The sequence below is a fragment of the Toxotes jaculatrix genome, chromosome 22 (genome assembly GCF_017976425.1).
Source record: "Toxotes jaculatrix isolate fToxJac2 chromosome 22, fToxJac2.pri, whole genome shotgun sequence".
In the NCBI taxonomy this organism is placed as follows: Eukaryota; Metazoa; Chordata; class Actinopteri; family Toxotidae; genus Toxotes; species Toxotes jaculatrix.
This window is the reverse complement of record NC_054415.1, coordinates 1482065-1503167: the sequence shown is the minus strand read 5'-3', so window position 1 is coordinate 1503167 and position 21103 is coordinate 1482065. Positions and strand designations below refer to the sequence as shown.

At 44.5% G+C, this 21103-nt stretch overlaps 2 protein-coding genes across 3 annotated transcripts; both read right to left on the bottom strand.

The window, feature by feature from the left end:
- Positions 1-399: 399 nt before the first annotated feature.
- On the bottom strand, positions 400-15526 carry cpm (carboxypeptidase M). Its single transcript, XM_041030304.1, has 11 exons — positions 15277-15526; positions 14820-15019; positions 13478-13660; positions 11517-11614; positions 6040-6212; positions 4560-4659; positions 4302-4407; positions 4038-4208; positions 3548-3700; positions 3262-3410; positions 400-3133 (listed from the first exon to the last, which is right to left on the bottom strand). The coding sequence occupies exons 3-11, from the start codon at positions 13644-13646 to the stop codon at positions 2855-2857; spliced, it is 1398 nt and encodes a 465-aa protein (XP_040886238.1). The 5' UTR covers positions 13647-13660; positions 14820-15019; positions 15277-15526; the 3' UTR covers positions 400-2854.
- A 693-nt stretch (positions 15527-16219) lies between these two features.
- On the bottom strand, positions 16220-20574 carry LOC121176269 (E3 ubiquitin-protein ligase TRIM39-like). 2 transcript variants are annotated; one of them, XM_041030303.1, is made up of 4 exons: positions 20428-20574; positions 18633-20123; positions 17875-18552; positions 16220-17290 (listed from the first exon to the last, which is right to left on the bottom strand). In XM_041030303.1, exons 2-3 carry the CDS (start codon positions 20112-20114, stop codon positions 18535-18537), a joined length of 1500 nt encoding a protein of 499 aa, XP_040886237.1. In that variant the 5' UTR covers positions 20115-20123; positions 20428-20574; the 3' UTR covers positions 16220-17290; positions 17875-18534. The 2 variants fall into 2 exon arrangements, with proteins under 2 accessions (XP_040886237.1, XP_040886236.1); XM_041030302.1 differs by having other exon boundaries at positions 17875-20123.
- Between the last annotated feature and the right edge of the window lie 529 nt (positions 20575-21103).

Sequence of the window (21103 nt, the reverse complement as noted above, 5' to 3'; positions counted from 1 at the left end):
TTTGTGTGTTTTATCAGTTTAAATCATTCCCATCAGATTGCACCATCAACGCAGAGAAACACACTTTACATCAGTGTTTCTCTGTTAAACAGATTTCTGCTGTGAAACATCCAGACAGGACTTCTCCCTTCATCCTTTCATACATCCACTGCCACACCTGCAAATAACCGAACCAACGGGTAAACGCTGTTAATTCAGTGTTTACCTGTTGATTCAGTGTTTACCTGTCTCAGTGTGTCTCAGTCTCTTTTCTTTCTTACATTATTATCTTAGACAAAAAGTGGAGAACCAATTCACAGATCAAAGACCTGCTGAAGCAGCCAAACCAGGATTTAAAGACGAGTTAGGAGCTCACAGTGAGACCAACAACACAATTAACACAACACAATTTTCCTGCTTTTTTTTTTACTTTTAATTTGAGATTCCCTTCAAGAACCAGGCTTACTGAGCAGCGTCAGTTAAAGGTCAAGTCCAAAGGTTTCAGCATCCACTGAGAGTTTTACAGTCATGAGACGTTAAACAGAAGAAAAGCAGAGACTCTCCTGAGGTCTGATGTTTCAGGTGTGACTGAAGCCTGCAGTCACCGTCGCCTCAACATGGCACAGAGGATTTTTGTTTCATGGAACAACATTTAATATCAAACAGTAGAAAAGTAGAAAAACTGCTATTTGGCAAAAACAAAGTTTGAACGAGGGGAAAAACCTGCAGAAGGCCTCTGAGTTTCTGAGTCTGAGCTGTAGGCTGATGCTGAGCGGGACGTTCCCTGACCTCGGACCCTGCGTTAAAACAGGAACCACACCTGTTGTTTGGTTACCGGAGCTGCTCTGAACTCGATACGCATCGGTCTATATGCTGTATATAAATATATACTGTGTACAGATGGTGTATGAGCTGAGGGTTCAGGCGCCTCCTCCTCTCACTGACGGAGGCCACAGGTTTGATTCCCAGGCATCAGATTGTCCCTGTTTTTCATTTAAACCAGTGATTCCCAACCTTTTGTGGCCTGTGACCCTTCGGCCGTGAAGGATTTTCAGACAATAGTTAAACTTCACATTTACTGAAGTCACATGTTTGTTTAAGCTTCAGGTTCACAAATTAATATTTTAGGTCCTGGTGTTTGTGGGTGTGCTGCACAGCTTCTGCCACCAGGTGGTGCCTTTGAGTTTGTTTTAATTTTTTATTAATTAAAGGATTTTTGAAAATGTTTATTCAGGCTTATTTTTTAAATCTCTTTATTATTTCTACACTATCATTGTTATTACATTTTTCTCTTATTTCTTATTGATCATCTCGTGACCCCGCAGGCTGATGGGAGCCTCGAGCCCCAGGTTGAGAACCACTGGATTAAACTGTCCTGTTGCCATGAACACACTTAAACCAGCAGAAAGGATGAATACCTGTCCGAACACGTCTGATGACTCAGCCTGATACTCTGGTGTCGTAAATCCAACGCACCTTAGTGAGTTCAGAGGGATGAGTAACGTGTGGCGTCACCAGGACCACTTCATTTCACAGCATGTGTCTGTATTTCCACAGTCCACGTCCTTTTCTCTGGTTTAAACACTTCCCTTTCTAAAAACAGCTTTCTGTCCCTGTAAGTGCTAATTTTAAAGTGCTCCTCCTCACATATAAAATTACAGTCTAGCTCCACCACACTTAATGAACCTTGTCACTCCGTGCACTCCTCCACATGCTGTAACATCTCAGCAGGGAGGACTTCCTGTTATCCCACGATAAAACCCTGAGGCAGTCGAGCTTTTTCCTCCCGTGACCCCTTTTCAGTAAACTCCCAGCTTCCTTTGGAGGAAGATAAAACCAGATTTGAAACCTGTTTATTCCTGTGACAGTGCATCACTTGTCTCTATAGAGCAGGAAAGCGACAGTGTAGTTGCACTTTGTGTTTCTATTATTGTTCCTGAGGTTCCTCTGTCTCTTCCCTTAAATCCTAAATTTTCTTTGTGGAGTTGTTCCCGTTCTTTACAAATACAAAGTCAATCCGTTTTTTTTCCCCCAAATCTGTTCAGTAGTTAATTTCACTTCATTGAGAATAAGGCCCCGTCACAGCAGCATTTAAAACGGTGAAACGTCGCAGCACAATAAATTATTTTCACTGACATCGCTGCAGTGAGTGCGCTGAAGTAAATCTGTGCAAACCCTTTGTGTCAAGTTCAGCGTTGCTGAATCTTGGACACGTGAACTTCCTTTGAGGGAACAAAGAGCCAGAGAGTCTGAAACAGAGGAAGCTGTTACAGCTCACAGGCCGCTCCTGTGTTCCCTCCTCTGCCGGAGTCTAAACTGCCTCGCAGAAACAGCTGGTACCAACACGTGGATAAACTGTGTGGACTTGTCGTTTGGTTTGTGACCGTGCTCAGCAGCTACAGCCGTTTGTCAGTTACCCCGGGTATTTTGACTCACAGCAGGAAAAGCACAGGCGTTACTAAAAACATGAACAATCACAATCTGAGGACCTGGAAACTGAAACAGCTAAAAGGAATTCATCCATCACTATTTTAATTTACGCCTGTGCTTTTCCCACTGTGACAAACCAAAATGTCTCCTGTGAAAAAGGCCTGTAAGTGTGAATCATTGCTGCGTTGCTCAGAGCGAGCTCCTCTGAGTTTTCATGGATCTGAACTTTGTCACATTCTGCTGTGACCAGGGTTTTACGCTCCAGCCTGCGGTGAACCCAAAGTCCTGGGGTCAAAACGTCTCTTTAGAAACCTCTGGTGGACCACGGGGTTTTTGCTGTGCTTGTGTTTTGCAGGTTGAAGGTTCAGTGTTCAGCAGGAGCTTCTGCTGGAATCAAACCTGCGACCTCCTGCTGACCAGAGGTCACACTGAGCACCAGGCTGCTTCAGTCTGTGATGAATCGGAGCGCCGCCACAAACCCGAGCGCCACGCCGAGACCTGTCCATGTGGGCCTGGTGATGGCTCCGCCCGCCTCCAGGTGTAACGTGCAGTTACAGGTAGGGGTTGAGCTAACGTGGGTGGTGTTAGCTTGACTGGGGGTGGCTTGGGTGGCGTTAGCCTGGGTGCGTTGTAACAGGAAGTCGTGTTTCATGGCGGAGAATTGATCAGGACCATACGGGACGTTCAGGGTCTCTGTCAAAACCTCGTGACCCGGATACGTCACCTGTCAGTCAAAGAGATCAGAGACCAGGCCGTTAATGTCACATGCGACTGTAACTGTAACTGTAACGAGCACAGTTCAACCACTAGAGGTCAGTGTATCACTCTGTGTGTGTGTGTGTGCGTGTTTACTGTGAAGCTGTAGTTTCCAGGCAGCAGCAGTCTGTAGTACTCTCCATGTTGGTTGGTTATGAACGGACACATATTCTTACGACCTTTGACCTCTACCACAGCGTTCGGCACTGGCACTCCAGAACCATCAATCACACGACCTTTGACCCCTGAGCACAAACACACACAGGTTGTGTGAGGCGATTCTCACGTATTGATCCTGGTTCAGTATCAGTTTAATACCAGAGGAGGCAGGCAGAGACTGAGACAGACAGACAGGCGGACAGACAGGTGGACAGGTACTGACCCAGGTGGACCTGCTGGATGAAGGCCAGCAGAGCCTTCTTGTTCTCCGTCCACAGAGCAGGAAGTTCGTTGGCTGGAGGAAACTTGCAGCAGGAAACCTCCAGAGTCAACTCCAAACACTGAGCCCACACATAGTTATAGTCCTGCATGCCCCCTGAAAACACACACACACACACACACACACACACACACACACACACACACACACACACACACACACACACACACACACACACACACACACACACACACACACACACACACACACACACACACACACACACTCTGAGTGAAGGCTGTGAACCCAGTACAAATGACCTCATCTGACAGATGGTTAAAAACAACCCACAGTAACAACATGAAACATGAGAGGCACAAAAATAACTTCATAAAAATAACAAACTGTGATTAATTATAGATTGTAAAAAGCGTTCACTCTGGAACGACGCTGAGAGTGAGCCAGCGACAGCAGCGATCGTCGCACAGCTGACCTGCCAGAGGATACCACTGGTATCCGTTGGTGATGCCCTCCAGGAACGATGCGCTGTCGTCGCAGCGGTCGCCCAGGTGCATGGAGGCATGGCTGTGAGAGTACACCTTGGCCAGGTGAATGAACACATCGTCGTCAGGGGTGATGCTGGCTCCACCCATCAGCTCGCTGCCTGGAAAAACAGACGTGACACCGCGTGTCGCTGAGCTTTACTCTGCCTCGGCTTCTTCATGTGAGTGAAATGTTTCTGTGTGTGTGTGTTTACCTCCGTTGCTGTTGTCGTAAGGATAACTGGCCACCAGAGCTCCTCCGTGAAGGTTTGCGGAGAGGACGAAACTCTCGGTCCTCAACCAGCCAATCACAGCCCTCACCTGTATCACATCACACTCAGGACGCGGGTATGGTTCAGGGAAAAGATGTAAAAACAAACTGTTTTGTATATAAAGCAGTTAAAACCAGCTCCACCTCGAGCAGCCACAACAGTAAAATGCTGCCTACTTCAGTACTTTTACTTCCGACCCACCTCTGCCTCCCTCTTCTGCTCATCAAGCTGCTGTTGCCTTCGGACGCCGGCGAAAGCATCGGGGAAGTTCCTGTTCAGGTCGATGCCGTTATGGTTGAACCTGAAACAGACAGAGAGACAGAAGCGGACACTTTGACTTCCCAGGCAGTTGTATGGCTCCAGGTTCCACAGCACCACAGAGTTTCTCGGGTTAGAAGCCAACAGCTTTGTCGTCTCTTCCTGCTGGTATGGAGTTTAAAACCTTCCTGAGCTCATGTTTGTCGTTTCTCAAACACAAACGAGAAAAAGAAAACAAGAAAAGAAAGCTGCAAACACAGCTCTGGTGAACTGAGTAAGCGTCTCTTCAGTCAGTCCAAACGATGCAGCTGCTGCTGCTGAGGCTCCCTTGAGCAAGGCAGGCATGTTGAAAACGGTTTCCCACGATCCCTCGACTGTGTTCAGGAAGTGAGAGCATCGCTATTTATACAGAGGCTCTTGAGATCGAGAGCCACAGAGACTCAGCTTCAGCTTATGGAGAGTTTATGATGGTCAGTGTTAGTGAACACAACACAAAGAAAAACACTGGGAGAAGGTAAACACACCATAAAACACAACGCACTGCTTTTAGTGTCTCAGCTGTTTAAGTTACTGACTCATATAAACACACAATATACATGAAAAACCCTGCGCTCACGTAACGGCCCCACAGTGAGACTGTGTGAACACACGCACGTCTCCACAGTGACATAAACACAATTACACACACACACACACACACACACACACACACACACACACACACACACACTCTTACATAGTACCATTAGAAGAAGTCAAAACACCTATAATTAGATACTTAGAGGCTTTTACTGTGACTGTAATCAGTGTGTGTGTGTGTGATACAGATCTACAGTGTGTTTCCTGCTTATCAGAGTGTTTTGGACTCTGGACATGTTTGTGTGTGTGTTGTCCTAGTCTTGTTTTGACTTTTGGTATGACACACGCACACACACACACATGTTTTGAAAGTTGACATATGTTGTGGCACAAATGAGCAATTTGATCAAATCCCTGGGCCCATGCTCCGTTTTCCCTTGGAGACACTTCACATCTCAGCAGCTGTTTCACTTAAATTATCCCCCAGGTAACTTTAAAGTGCTGACAATCATCCAACGTTTCTACATAACTTTCTACAAAACTCAGCCAGCAACTGGAGAACTGCTCATAACACTCAGCTCGATGTCTCTTGTACATGTGGAACTCAGACCAATGATCAGCTGTCAGTTCACAGTTTTGCTTCCACATCTTCAGGGGTTTTTGCAGGTTATTGTGTTCGACACAGAGCAACATAATCATTCATCCGGAGTGATATTTGTGTCCACCTCACGAATCTATGTCCAAACTTTCACCTCTTTTAGCTCTGTTTTTGGTCTCTACCGACTCCAGAGACTGGTAAAACACCAACAACGAACAAACTGTGTGTATGTGTGTGTTTCTGTACCTGCCCTGGCTGTACTGGCAGTGTGTGCCCGCTTCATCGAAGCCATCGGGGTTCATCGTAGGAAGGATGTGGATGCGGGTGCTGTTCAGTAACTGCAACGACCACGCTTCGTTGTTGCGGTAACCACGCACCAGGTCGTCGATTAGCTGGAGCAGCAGCACTCGGCCAAGGACCTGCAAATTAAAACATACTTAAGTCCTGCATAACACACACTCATTTCTATCATTTAAAATCTAAAAGTGATTTCACTGATGTTCATTTGATCAAAAATTGAATGAAGTCTGGTGCTTCAGAATGAAATCACAGCTATTACTCGACTTCCTCTTGTCCCTGCTGCTCAATTTCATACTTTCATTCATTCACTCATTCTTTTTGACATGACATGACATTTCCTCTCGATGAGCCTGCATGTTCCCTCCCGACGGAAGGAGCGGGGGAGGCGGTGATGTTGTGAGTCAAAGAAGAACTGAAACGCAATCCAGAGACGAGTCAGGGTCTGCTGTTCGTCTGAGAGCGACGGCTGATTGGACAGTAGGGAGAGAATGAAAAAACTCTGTGAATGAATGAGAGCCTCAGGAGGGAGAAAGAGAGAAGGGTGGGAAAAGTGAAAAGGTGTGTGTGTGTGTGTACAAAGACACCCCACACACACACACACACACACACGTTAGGACTGGCTCTGCCTCCAGCCATCATTTAGTTTTCCACCATCACTCGTCTAAACCGTTTCTCTCGGCTGCCATCGCACAAAAACACACACCCGTCTGTGGGTCTGCACTTACAGGACGAGTCTGGTGATGTTGTATTTATTTTTCTTATTGTGAATAAATCCAATAAAAACAACAATGAACGTATCTGTGAACGAGTCCTGTGTATGTAACCAAAGCCTGATGGATCTTGTTCCTCTGCGCCACAGAGCTGATCTGAACACATCAGTGAGCCACATACATACAAAGTACCAGGTGTATTCTGAGTATCAATACCTTTGATACCAAAAAAATTGATCCGGCTCCTGTCAGATCAGATTCTGGGCACACTCTTCTTAACGCTCCGCTCTCTGCCTCCCAGCTACAGTGAACCGACCTGAAGCCGCCAAACTGGACAAACCACACACACAGTCTGTTTCCACCAATAACCCGTCAGTCAGCAAGAAGCATAAACCTTAAGACGAGACAACACACTGAACCGCCGGTCAGGAGACGATCTCTCAAATCCCATGAGAACTGTCACATGTTCCTGTACCACACAAACAGAGACAGGAACCAGCAGCTTGTACTGTTTATATTCATGACATCTGTGATGAAGAGGCAGAAAAAGGAGGGAACAGGCTCAGAGTCTGGTGAGATCCTGGATGGAGAGGTGTACGTTTTTATTCTGCTTCTAGACTCTGTGCACGACTGTAGTCCCATTTCAGAAGGTGGCACACTGTTCCAATTCATTTTCCTATAGCTTCATTTGATTGTCTCAGCAGCAGGTGACAACTGGAAACGCATACAAAAGGTGTGATGCATTTCCAGTTTAAACCTGCTGCCGAGCCAACGAAGCTACAGGAAAATGAACTGGTACAGGAAACGGGTCCTCCACCTTTTGGAAACACATGGGACTACAGTTATACACAGAGGTTTACAATAAATCACAGTTCAACCCCCACTTATTTATTTCCATTTTTATTTTCATCAATCACTGGCACAAACATGTCACTAATAAAGCTTTTGACTTCTGTTGAATTTCCTGCCAACTACCAGTAAAAACAAGGAACATGAATTTCATGGCTTGCATGTGGACATTACTTCAGTGTTCATCAGTTGAAGCCAATATGCTTTACTTTTGTCTGCCAAAACTAAATGAAAGTGATAGCCAATAACTACCAGTAATAGAAAAATTCAAATAAATAAATATAAAAATAAAATAAATTACTCAGCCCACCTTGTTTGGGTCTGTATCACAACAAATAAACATACATATACAACAACAGAAATTTAAAACAATAAAAATTAAAGTGCTAAACAATGTGTTTTGAGGTAAAATCCAACCAGGACCAATTATACTGAATACAGAAAAGAAGACAATGTACAAAGGCTGTGCCAACACTCTCCACAATGGATAATCAGTCCTGAGTGACTGCTGTGTATCCTCCACCTCCACTTCTCTGCGGTCCTTTGCTTCATCCTCTGTCATCAAATTTCAAAACTCCAACCGCACGAGCAGAAAACGAAAAATTATTAGAAACATATAAAGGAAATCTGCAGTCATACTGTGCTGCTCTCACCACGCGTACCCTTACGCAAAAATACGGTGATTACATAAATACACAAATACATTAAACAACAGGACATTACGCAAAATGTAATGCGGCTAGCAAACACACTCCACTAAACAATGCTAACAACACAACACAATAAACATACCACTTTGAAAACTACACGCACACACAATACTTACAGACTGTACGTTCCCTGTGTGCAACCACATTCAACTTTACGAGCTAATCTCTATGTTACTGACCAAACTTATTGACTGAAAAAGATGCGAATTGGATCATTAACAGAAAGAGCACTCACTCTGTCAGCGTTTCCAAAAACTAAGAAAAGTACAGAATACTCACTCTGATACAATTTCCATGAACCAAAGGAAAATACACATTTTTACATTTTTATACTTTTTAACACTTTTAACTTATGAACTTTAAATATTACTTTTAACCTTTAAAGACAGCACATGTACACCAAGTCCCCATATTTGTAAGCAAAAATATGTTGCCTGTGCATCCACTGCCAATACTGGATTAATACATCTACATCACCACCTGCCTGTATCTTCGTGGCTCGCTAGCATGTAAAAAGCATGTTCCCTGCCATGAGGGAGCCGCTAGATATAAAGTTCGCAGCTTGTTCTTTTCGCTAGCTTAGCGAATTTAGCTTAGGCTAGCTACCAGCCTAGCTCTGGTTAGTGAGCAGTGACTTAGCGACTTAACAATGCTTGTTCACGTTAATCCTTCAGCTAACGTGAATATTTTTAGGCACCGTCGTTTTCAAAAGTAATTCCAATTCCATTTAAACTACAGCCAATGTTTAGCTAACATTAGCTGATACGATTACAGGCAATGCCAACTGTAGCCACAGCAGTTTTAGGTAGTTTAAAACAACAAAGCTAGAACAGCTAACACTATAAATACATAAATGAACATAAAATGAACAAACATGAGCAACTTACTTTCAACTTAGAGGAAAACGCTGATTCTTGATGTACGCTGAACAGAGCCGAGCGGCCACTTACTTCCACAGAGATCAAACCAGAGGCGGAGAGACAGACGGTCGATAAAATTCGAAGAATCGCGCCAAAAGCTTGGCGTGTTGCCTCGGCCAATCAGAGTGCCGTTTACTGGTTGGCTTATGACGACGTGCTGCCTCAGCCAATCAGAGTGGCGTTAACTTATGAAATCATAAGAGTTATAAAATCAAGGCTCCTATGTACCATGAAATTATTTCCTGAAGCTTAATTTCCAACAAGTTGCATTTCCATATAAATATATGAATAAAAACATAAACAGATAAATAATTACAAATAATGTTTAATCACAAATAAAGTATAATCGTATTCATTAATCATGTTGATAACGATGTTGATATTTGTCATTAAAAACGTGCGTTACGTCACCGGTTTTTCCAGCTGACTCCGTTTGTCACTCAGAATTTAATGCTCGACATATGAACTTAGACAGCTGCTGGGAATTCGTTGTTGGGTGTTGCGTTTAAGCACTCATCTCAAATACCGACGTGGTGGAGCGTGACTGAAAATACGCGATAATGAGTGAGAAACATGTTCATGGTGAATCTCAGGGTGGTGCGGGAGCCGCTGGCGTGGCGTGAGCCGGGGACAGGAAGGCCAAACGCAGCAGACCCACTCAGGCTGTTTGCTTCATGAGCTAAAGGACTGACTTTTATCTGTGTTTACATTTAAATTAACGTTGTTCAAGCAGAGATTAAAGCTGCTGAGAGACATGTTTGATTTGACCTCACTAAACATCCCCAGGATCAGTGCTTTTAGCAGATAAACACCAAACACAACGATTATTTTCCAAGGAGCCAAACAGGATTCCTGAGATCAGCGTTTGCGTTTTTGCTCGTCTGACGTTGATGACAGACGCATCCTCACTCGTGCGATCTGGTTTGATTTTCCTACACAAACAGCAGCTTTTATACAAACAGGACACGTGACAAGAATGCATGCACCTTACATTTACACTATATAGCCAGAAGTATGTGGACAGTTGAACCTTATACCCATATGTGAAGGTATAACAAGACACCATGGGCATTAATCAACTTGTCTACCAGAATCTGGATTAATCCTCTGGGAACTATGAGTATCTGAACCCTGTACCAAATGTTTTCCAACAGATTTCAACATTCAGATCTTTTTCACAGTCCTGAAGAAAAAAGCAGAGTCAGTGGGATTCATCCTCCGTGGATCAGAAATGTCTGAACAGAATTTTAATGGAAATCCATCCATTAAATGTTGAGACATTTCAGTCTGGAGTCCAGTGACACACACAACAGACAATCTACACGACAGCTTTTCAACTTTTCCACTTGGGCTGAACATTCCTGCTGCTATAACGTGTGTGTGTGTGTGTGTGTGTGTGTGTGTGTGTGTGTGGACGCAGTGAAAAGGCCTTTTTCTGGAAGTTTCCTCTGAACCGACACACTCCACTGACTCTGTTTGCTGACTCTCTGTGTGTGTGTGTGTGTGTGTCCAGCCGTGACTTGTCTATTTAAGGACATTTCCATGCACTTTCACACACATGCAGTGTGATCAGCCGTTGACCATCACCATGGCAACCAGACGCTGGTCAGAGGTCGCTAAGAGTTTCCTTTACACTGTTTGCAAAGATTTATCCACGTTGATTTTGTTTTTATTATTTTGTTTTTTGCTTTACTTTGAATTTTAGTTTCATTATCTTTCATTTGTTAGATTAAGTCAAGCAGTAAATTTGCAGAAAAGGTGCCATAATATAAATTCAGTGTTCTGATCTGATTAAACCGATTAATGATCAATCTGCTGATTTGAACTGAAAGCAAAGCACAGCTGAGGCAGTGCATTCACAGGCAGGTTACACCTGAGTGTGGCAGCTGTGTGCCGCTGTAGCTCAGTCTTTCCTGTCGTTACTGCTGCCGCTGTTGTTTCTCCACTGATTTGTTTTTCATTGTTGTCTAATGTTTTAATGTTGACTCAGCGTATTGTCTATATCCATCTGAGGATATACAGATCACAGACACACACAGACACACACAGACACACACAGTCTGTCGTCTGAATATAAAAGTGTGTGTGGAGTGTGTCTGACTTTGAATGGCTTTTGTTGATCTCTTTAGTCTGCTTTTATTCCGGCTTCCTGTCAACAGGGAGGGGTCCTGTTGTGTGTGTGTGTGTGTGTGTGTGTGTGTGCGTGCGTGCGTGTGTATGTGTGTGTGTCTCACCTCGTTTCCATGCATGTTTGCCACATATTTGAACTCTGGGATACCAACAGTGTGACGCCGAGGACTGAGACCCAGAGCCAACACCCACAGCTGCTGACCTGACAGACAGAGAGTAAACTGAGTTTGATTCTTTGGTGAAAGGTTTGTAGATTTCGTGCAGAAATCTACTGAGGAAAATGTTTTGCCGAGACGTTTCATAGTGAGTACAAGACTCTGCATGACTCAGAATTAACTGGTGTTGGATATAGTTAACTCTAAACTGACACCTGATGCTTTCAGCTGGTGTGGGAAGGCTCGGCCCACTTCACCAGGACATCCAGTGATGCTAAACATTCAGAGGGAACAGAACCTTAAAGCTGCACCAGTCAGTACTTTTTATATGAACTATGGATAAACTGAATGTGAAAGCTGCTGCAGGTCGTGACAAACCCATAATCAGAATTATTCCCTGTGCAGTTCTTCATATGAAACGCTGCAAAGCATTTCGGCTTTGTTTCCAGCACCTGCAGCTCGAGTGAAGCTGCTTTCACTGAACAAACTCTGATAAACCAGCTGAATGCAATCTGCCTGGCACCACACAGCAGGCAGATGACGTTAGCTACCAGCTGGTGACAGAGAGCCCTGCTGATAATGAGCAGGTATAATGTTTAGAACCAGTCCTCCACCCTTAACAACCACATTGGTTTTTTGTTCCTACCCCCTGAGCTCAAACCGGACTCTAACTAAGAGCCAATTTAAACCAAGAGGAGACCATTACTGTGACATGTTCACGGCAGAAAACATGGAAACATTAACCATTCAGCACCATATCCTCACAAACCCAAACCATTTAAGCACCAAGAAAAATGTGTCCTCGAATTGCTAAACACAACCACACACATTTTATTTAAAGGCAGCACGGACCTGGACAGAAACTGAAAACACGTAACCAGGCAAAATTTAAATCAGCCCAGGAACCAACAGATCCCTGCTGCCACGAGTGAGTCCACCAAACAGCCGCATGTGCTCGTGCTACTGGAGGACAGAGGCTGTAAGGTAATCAGGGAGGGGAAAACGATCACGTATCACTTTTTCACACGTCAAATCAGATCATGAAAGTTTAACAGCAGCTTCTGGTGAAGGGTTTTACAGCAGGACTTTTCATTTGCATTGAGCTCTGGAGCTGATTTTTCTGAGGAGTAAAAATTTCCATGTACACAACCACAGGTAGGTAAGTGTCAGAGCTGCAGATGAATGAATGAAGCTCTGCAAGTCACAGCAAGTCTGCAACACACACACACACACACACACAGGTTGGACGCAGGCCAGCTGGTGTCCTAGATTAGCTCAGATTAGCTCTGTGTGTGTGTGTGTGTGTGTGAGATTAGCCAGATTAAGCCGTCCCAGATTAAATTAACCTCAGTTTGCAGTCCTGTTATATGATGATACAAACACCAGCAGACACACACTCGGTCACTGTCATGGTTGCTATAGTGACTGACACATGATACTCTCAGTCAACCATCATCCTACGTGTGTGTGTGTGTGTGTGTGTGTGTAGAGTAATTTGCTCTCTCTCTCTCTCATGGATGAAAATAATTTGCTTTACGTTAGAGACATCCTGATCAAACTGACCCTGATCCGAGTCCTTTGACACTGAGCGTCTGATGCAGAGTCTGGGCCTGAACTTCTGTTTACATGAATGTGAATTAAATGTGCACCTGACACACTGAAACAACAGCTGCAAAACACTAAACCGGACACACCTGATTCTGAGGTCCTGGTTTGAAAATCTTTAGTTCCCAGCAGCTATTTTGATAACTGATTACCTGTTTACAGCCTCTTAAAAAGCATTCTGTTTATTATACATGGAATATTTTTGGGCTGTTGGACAAAACAAGACGTCTGAAGACTTTTATAGACCAAACAATTGATTATTCACAGGAAATAATCATCAGATTAATCAGTAATTGGCTGATTACCTCTGACAGACTGGCCGATGCTGTACAGGTGTGTGATGTCAGGGTTGGAGGCGTTGATCTGGAGGAGGTACTGCTCCATCTCACGGTTGTTGTGGTAACGAAACTCCAGCATCAAAGCGGGGGTGAGGATGAGGAAGGGGAGGAGGAAAGGGATGAGGAGTGATGACATCACTGTAGCGTGACCTATTGGACGAGAAAACAGAAAGTCAACAAGTTTAAAACAACAACAACAACAACAACAACAACAGCTGTGATGCTGAATGTGCTTTAGTTTAATGTGGGAAGAAAAACATTTGATGAAAATGTTTTTTGACCTGATGAATCTTCTTTAATGTTTTAACAGGTTTTTAAAAATGATGAGACGTCGGCTGAGTGAGCTGCTGTTCCTGAACTTCAATGTGTAAAACTGTTATTACAGCTGAACACAGCTGTTTGTGGTGTCTGTTGGTCCCGTCAGGAATGCTGTCAGTCTCACAGAGCGGTTAGATGAGTTTACAAACAGGTTACTGTCACTGTGTGTGAAGTGCTGCATCTTCTCTTAATAACCCTTCACTGGGTTCCAGCTTCAGTAGAAAAGCGGTGACTCCTGCCGTCAGTGTTCATTCTCGACCTTGAGTTACGAATGTTTTCTGAAAACTAGTCAAAGAAATAAACTATATACAAAATGATCCACAGAGATTTTGTGTAAATATAAAAGAAATGAATGAGTTTAGCCTGCAGGACAGTCCTGTCCGCCCGTTACTGAGACAGAACTGAGTTCAGCTGAACTGAGTTGGGTTAAGTTGATCTTGGTTTAGTTAAACCTCGCTCTCTGTGTTCACTTAGTCTTTGCTCAGCCGGTTTTCCAGAGGAATTGTAAAAGTGAGTTAAATAAATGAGGTCAGTACACAGGACACAGTACAGTCAATAAAACGTGCAAATAACAAAGACATACAGGAATATACAGGAAAGTCCTGTGTGATCACTGCTCAGACAAACACACACCACAGGAAAGTTTTTCAATATTATAGAAATACAGATACTGGAGGAAATAACAGGTCGTTCAATGCAACCATGGCAGCACGTCTGTCTCTCTCTCTGTCTCTCTCTCTGCCTGTCTCTGTCTCTCTCTCTGTCTGTCTCTCTCTCTCTCTCTGTCTGTCTCTCTCACTCTCTCTCTGTCTGTCTCTGTCTGTCTTTGTCTCTCTGTCTCTGTCTGTCTCTCTCTCTCTCTGCCTGTCTCTGTCTCTCTCTCTCTGCCTGGACTCTTACAGGAAAACTCCAGAAACGTTACCGGAGCGTCAGATGATTCCTGATCGATAATCAGTCGCTTGGGATCAGTACCGACCGTCAGAGGTCTTACCTGCCCCGCTGCGTGTCGGTCCGCCGGGTCGTGTGTCGAAGCTGATCCGAGCAACAGTGGCCAACACCGGCAGAGCGACGAGCCTCCCGCTCCCACGGAGGAAAGACAGTTTGAAGAGGAGTCTGTGTCTGTCGCTTCTTTGAATGAATGTTACTTATTCATCAGCGGGTCTCCCTGCCTGTCTCCGTGAGGGGCGGGGCCTAGAGAAGTAAGTGTGTGTGTGTGTGTGTGTGTGTGTGTGTTGCGGGCAAACACACATTCAACAGGTTTATGAATGAAACAGAGTGATGATTCATTCAGCTCGGACAGAAAATCATTCAGATCATTCACATTCAAGTCTAAGTTCATTCATGTCTCATCAGGATCTGAAACATTGATCCAAAGTCACAGAAACAACATCATCATCATCTAAACAACGAATCTGAATCTGAAGTAAATGTGATCATGGACTACGTACAGGCCGAGGACGGTGTAGGGGTCACAGGCGTCTTTCAGAAGGCTGCAGACTTCCAAGACGATGCTGTGGGATACCGCAGGATGTTTCGGTGCTTGAGTAAGTTGTAGTGCTTCTTGAGGAGGCTGTGGCAGCCTACAACAGGTTTTAAGGGTCCTTGAAGATGTTTGCGAGTCCCCTGAGGAGGTTGTGTGAGTCCAAAGAAGCTGTGGTCCTTGAACAGCATGTCTTGATAAAGTCCTAAGTCCTTAATTCTGAGACAGACTGAGAAGGACGTTAAACATTAAAAGATTCCTTTTGGTCCACGGAGGATTAAATTCAGTTTGAGAGTTCTAGAGCTTAGTGGTGTTTACATTTTAAAGCAATTCAACCAAACCTCTAATTTGAAAAAAAAATAAAAAAATAAAAAAATATTAATAATAATAAAAATAATTTGAAATATGCAATAATCAATATGGAAGTTTCCCTTTTAGCTTTTAATCCCACCGATTTAAAATATTGTGTTATTACATGACATTCATGATATTAATGTTAACTTCTAATGAGTTTTTTTTTTTAAAACCCTGAATCAATTAAATTCAATCAACACCAAACATTTATCTAAAAATCCAGAACATAAACTGAACCAGTTTCCACGTGATTCCAACACCAGATCATCATCATTATTACATTTATGCCTTTAAACTCTCAAGTTTCCAGAATTTTAACAAACAGAGATGATTTCTTTTAGTAAGACTGAGAACAGGAGTAAAGAGTCTGTGATGGAGGGAAGAGGCTTCACTCCGACAGCAGTGACCCACAGAAACCAGCTGAAAACAGGCAGGAAGCTTCAGAGACACCAGGGTGGTTTTATGGCGCCATCTGCTGTCTGCAGCTACAAACTACAACAAGCAAATATCCAAACATCGTTTCTAAGCTGTAACTAAAATATATTAGTTATGTGAGGGTCCTTGTTAGAGGTTGTAGGGTCCTGAAAGAAGCTTTAGGGACCTAGAGGGGATTGTAGAGGTCACTGAGGAGACTTCAGGGCGTCTTTGAGAAGGTTATAGGGACTTTAAACAGTGCACACTCAGCATTAGTGAAAACATGTTAAGATATAAAAAGGAACAGTAAATATCAGCCGAGCTGTTAAAGTTCAGTCCGTTTCTTCTCTTTCAGTCGTATCACAGGTAAAGTTAGCACTCGACTGTTTCCTTCGCTCGGTGTCAGGTGTAGTTTTCTGCGTTTTCAGCTTATGCTTGCACTAAAGTGACAAGCGACAGCACTGCAAGTGTTTTAATCCTCCATCTCGTACGCTGAGGTAATGATGTCAGAGTAATTGTGGCTCGGGGGGCTGGCTGGCTGACTGACAGCTCATTTAAAAAGACACGGTCAAACAGATGAGAGGCGAGGTTCAAAAACAGGAAGTTAATGAAGCTGGTGGGATGAGTGACAGGTACAACATCACTGATACACTCATCTGTCTCTGTGTAATTGAAACCTCATTCAGTGAAACACGATGATGCTGATTCACCCGTTTTCTCCCAAACCAAACACCGCAGGAAAAAAGCTTCGGTTTACCTGAGAACAAAGAGGCAGAGCCTCTTTAAACGCTGAATCCAACTCAACAGACAGCGACAGATCTAAGTGGAATATACAGAAATAATCTGCCTCAGTTGGACTCTGACAGGGTGAAGTGGTCCTCGAGGAGGTTCTATGGACACTGAAGTGGTTTTAGTCACCCCCGCTGTGTCAGCCTGAGGGTGCTGGGGTTGGGAGACCCTCTGACTTTTCAAACAGTTCTTCAAGATCAATTTATATTATAATCAGTCTCCGCTGCCCTTTGTGCTAACTGGGAAGCTAAATCAAGACGATGAACATGTAAACGTTACCACAGTGCCATGCAGCACCTGAAGCCGTCGCGTCTTCCTGTGTGATAATGACACGGCTGCTTGTCTTTTACAGATGTTACACCGTCCTGCAGCTGTTGGACAGTCTGAGGTTTCTGTGTTTAGGCCCAGGGTGAGTCCACAGGCATCTGATGGACAAAACAGGAGACACAAAACAGCAGCAGTTTATGTGGGAATTTAAACAAAGTTCAACACTTGGGTGTTAGAAGGTCCACACTGATCTGTCCCCCTCTCGTGTCTTTAGTGATCAAATTAACATGTTATGTCTCATTTGTCTGATCATTGAACACTACACCTGCAACACAGCAGCATATTAGCACTGTCATTGTGAGCGTGTTATTATACTGATGTTGCCCAAAGGTAAAGTATGTTCTCACAGAGCTGCTGGTTTAAATAATGAAGCTTCATTCATGAGATTCCATCCATCCATTTTTTATACTATTTTAATTAGGGTTGGGGAGGAGCCTATCCCAGCTGACTACGGGCGAGTTGCCAGTCAATCACAGGGCCAGGTGCTGCAGTGTGAGCTTCACCAACCAAAACTTAACCCATTCACCTGTCCTCCTCTCACAAACGCTTTCAACATGTGGCTTTGTTCACATGATGAAGAATGATGATGTGGATTTAAAGAGAGTAGCAGGAATCACACAGGAACTTTTTGACATGTGAGTCAAAATAATTCATGACATTTTGAAGAACCATTAAACCTTACCTGTCTATCGAGCTGTGTCTCTTTGGTCCAAACCTTGTCCACCAACCACCGGCCCATCGCCTCCGTGCCAGAGCCTTCCCATCGCCTCCGGGTTCCCGCTCTCCAGTTCTGCCTGTGAGCCACCAAATGCTTTCCCACTGCTGTTTCTATTTACTGATTTTCTCCAAAAAGATGCCAGAGCTGGTCATCAGTCAGAGATAATGCAGTGAAAGCCAGTGGTCTTTGTAGGAAAATATTTATTGAGCTTAAAGGTTCTTTGTTGACAGAGGAATTTTCTGTCCAACATTTTGATATAATAAAAGAATATCTATGGACTTTATAGGTGATTATTGAATTGGTGCATCATTATGCAGCAATGTGTGACTAACGCTATCATTGAAAACATGATATTATATATATATATATTTATCATTTGTTGTATGAGAAAGTAAGAAAGTATGAGAGTAAGAAATTGACCTTTCTGTAACTTGTGTGTTCTTTTCTGAAGCACCTCGGACTTTAAGTCCTTCCACTACCAACCGAGACCTGATGACACCACTGACACTACACTACAGACAGGATGATCAGTTTAATCTGTGCTGACTGACAGGAGAGATGACCAGAGGGGCGGAGTTTCTGCCCCCGTCACTGGCACCGGGACTGAAGAACGGGAAGAGTTTTTCAGTGAAGGAGCAGCCGCTGAAGGAGTAAAGAAGAGCTGCAGCATCCACATCGTAAAAGGAGACCAGACCCTCCTCGTAATCCACAAACACTCTCACCTTCTCAGGATGATGGTTCACAGAGAGAGGGACGGGGTAGCTCGCGAGCGCAAAGTACCCTCCTCTGTTCCTCAGACATATAGTCCAGTAGCCACTCTCCGGGCTTAAAGTCATTTCTCCTTTCCTGCTGACGGACTGTTTGGCCACTCCCAAAGTCCACCCAGTCTTCCCTTTCACCTGAACATCATAGTGAAATCTTCCACAGGAGAAACTCTGCTTCCCCAAGACATGAAGTGCAGGCTCGAATCGTTGGGAGTTTTCTGGGAGTTTCTTCCATCCATCGCCGCAGTGCACCTGTTTGCCATCATCCGACAGAACGAGAGCAGGATGTGCTGAGTCAGGATCCAAAGTCACGTCCACGACATTCTGCTGGACGCTTTCCAACTCAGCGTCCTGCAGCCTCTGGATCTCATTTTTGACCGTCTCCGTCAGCTGATTGACAGCTCTCACCATGGCTGTCCTCATGAGTCCTCCATACACTGCTGGACAAATGCTGATCTCTGTCCAGTCTTTGGCGGGTGGAGCAGCTTTCAGGGTCGAGAAGCTCCGGAGGAAGTGGAGGTGGTCCTCAGAGTGTGAGAGCTGATCCAGCTCAGCGTGCCTCCTCCTCAGCCCGGAGATCTCCTGCTCCAGCTCTCGGATGAAACCTCTGGCCTTTTTCTCCGTCGCTTTCCGTTTCTTTTCAATCATCCCGTTGAGCTCTGCTCGGGCTCGATCCAAAGCCTGGATCAGGGTGGTGAAGACCTGGACCCCACCTGCCGTCTCTCTGTCTGCAGCTTCACTGCTGAGCTTGATGGAATGTATGACCTCCTGAATCTTCAGTTGTCTCTCCTGGATCATCTGCTGAAGTTGAGCCGCTGTTTTCCGAAGCTCTGTCCTCTTTACTTCATTTTCTTCTTCCAGAGAAACTATGTAGTGAAATCTGTGACTGGAGTCAGCGCAGGACCGACATATGGGCATGTGTTCGTTCCTGCAGTAGAGCTCCAGAGGTTTGTGATGCTCGTTACACGTGCCGTCTGCTGCCTGTTCAACAGAGCCAAACAGCTGATGAGTTTTCAGGCTGGACACAGTTTGATGAAGCTTTAAGCTAGTTACAAAGAAGACGGTCAGGCACGTCAGGCCGAACACGGACAACAGGCAGGACATCAGGGCTGTCCGTTTAGGTCTAATGGGAACGTCATAAGAAAGTGGTTTGGCGTCATGTTGTTCTGAGCTGCTGCTGCTGCTGCCTTTCTTTCTGACGGACTGTCTGAACTGGACAGCCATCTCAGATATGAACGTGTTGACCCCCAGCCTGTATTTTTTATCAACACGCTCTTTACACATGGGACACTGGCGGTGGTAATTAAAATTCAAGTGCTGTGTGATGCAGCTTTTGCAGAAGTTGTGTCCACATGGTAACGTGACCGGATCAGTGAACACATCCAGACAGATGCAGCACAGAAGCTGCTCCTCAGTCAGCAGATAGTTGGCAGCCAACATGGCGACACCCTGCAAACCGAAGCAGAGAGAGAAACCTGCCATTACTCAACTGACCTGATCAGATCTGAAAATTCGTTGCTTTGGTGACTAGTTTTACAGTTACAGACGAATTTATAGCACAATTCTCTAAGAAATTCAACTCAACAAGTTACAGCACTGACACATTTCATTTCAACCCATCCATGCAAACTTATGATACCTGTGATGCAACAAACTCCACTTCTTTACAACATACACTTCATAGTAAAGAAACATGAGTTCAGGTGGAATACGACTTAAAGCACAGTCACAGATAATAACTAACTGTACTGACCTGTGTTCGCTAAAGCTGCTGAAAACAGGACGAAACAAGTTTCATTTTTCTTCAGACAGAAACAAAAATCGGCTCTGGAGCGTCCCTGAGCGCTGGACTCCTTTGGGACAGGTACATATCATTTCTGCTGCTGTGCTTCCCCCTCACACTTCAGCACCAGAACTACAGAGCAAGTTTGTTTACTTTGTGTCAGCTTCACTGATGCTGGCAGCCTATCAGCTGCTGTCAACCAAAACCAGCCCGACACAGCCAAACCCACGCCCACAGCCAAACCCACGCCCACAGCCAAACCCACGTCCACAGCAGCTATTAAATCCTCTGTGGTTCTAATGAGTCCACTAAGCTCCTCCTGGGCTGCTTTGTTTTCACAGAATTGATCATTTTAATGATGGTGCTCGCCTTCCTGTGTGCTGCCGTTCCAACCCTGCAGGTCTGGGCACATTCTGTTTAAGTTAGCAAACCATTTAATGACACAAAGTATGGGGACAGAGTAACCAGCTAAGACTTGTATTCAAATACATATTCAAAAGCCCTGAGAAGAGTGCCGATGACTGAAAGGATGTTATTAATCTATGTATCAGAAAACTCAAAGCCACAGAGGAGGAGGATCCTAACATGATTTCAGAAGAACTGGTGGAACCAGTCTTTTGCAACTTGGCCACACAACATGGTGGCA

Bases quoted from the DNA above. Each gene is read 5' to 3' on its own strand.
- LOC121176269 (XM_041030302.1), bottom strand. From the start codon at position 20,114: ATGTTGGCTGCCAACTATCTGCTGACTGAGGAGCAGCTTCTGTGCTGC.
- cpm (XM_041030304.1), bottom strand. From the start codon at position 13,646: ATGTCATCACTCCTCATCCCTTTCCTCCTCCCCTTCCTCATCCTCACC. The intron at 4,408-4,559 runs GTGGGTCGGAAG...GATGTGATACAG, and splicing joins AGCAGAAGAGGGAGGCAGAG to GTGAGGGCTGTGATTGGCTG. The intron at 4,209-4,301 runs GTAAACACACAC...CTGTTTTTCCAG, and splicing joins TTACGACAACAGCAACGGAG to GCAGCGAGCTGATGGGTGGA.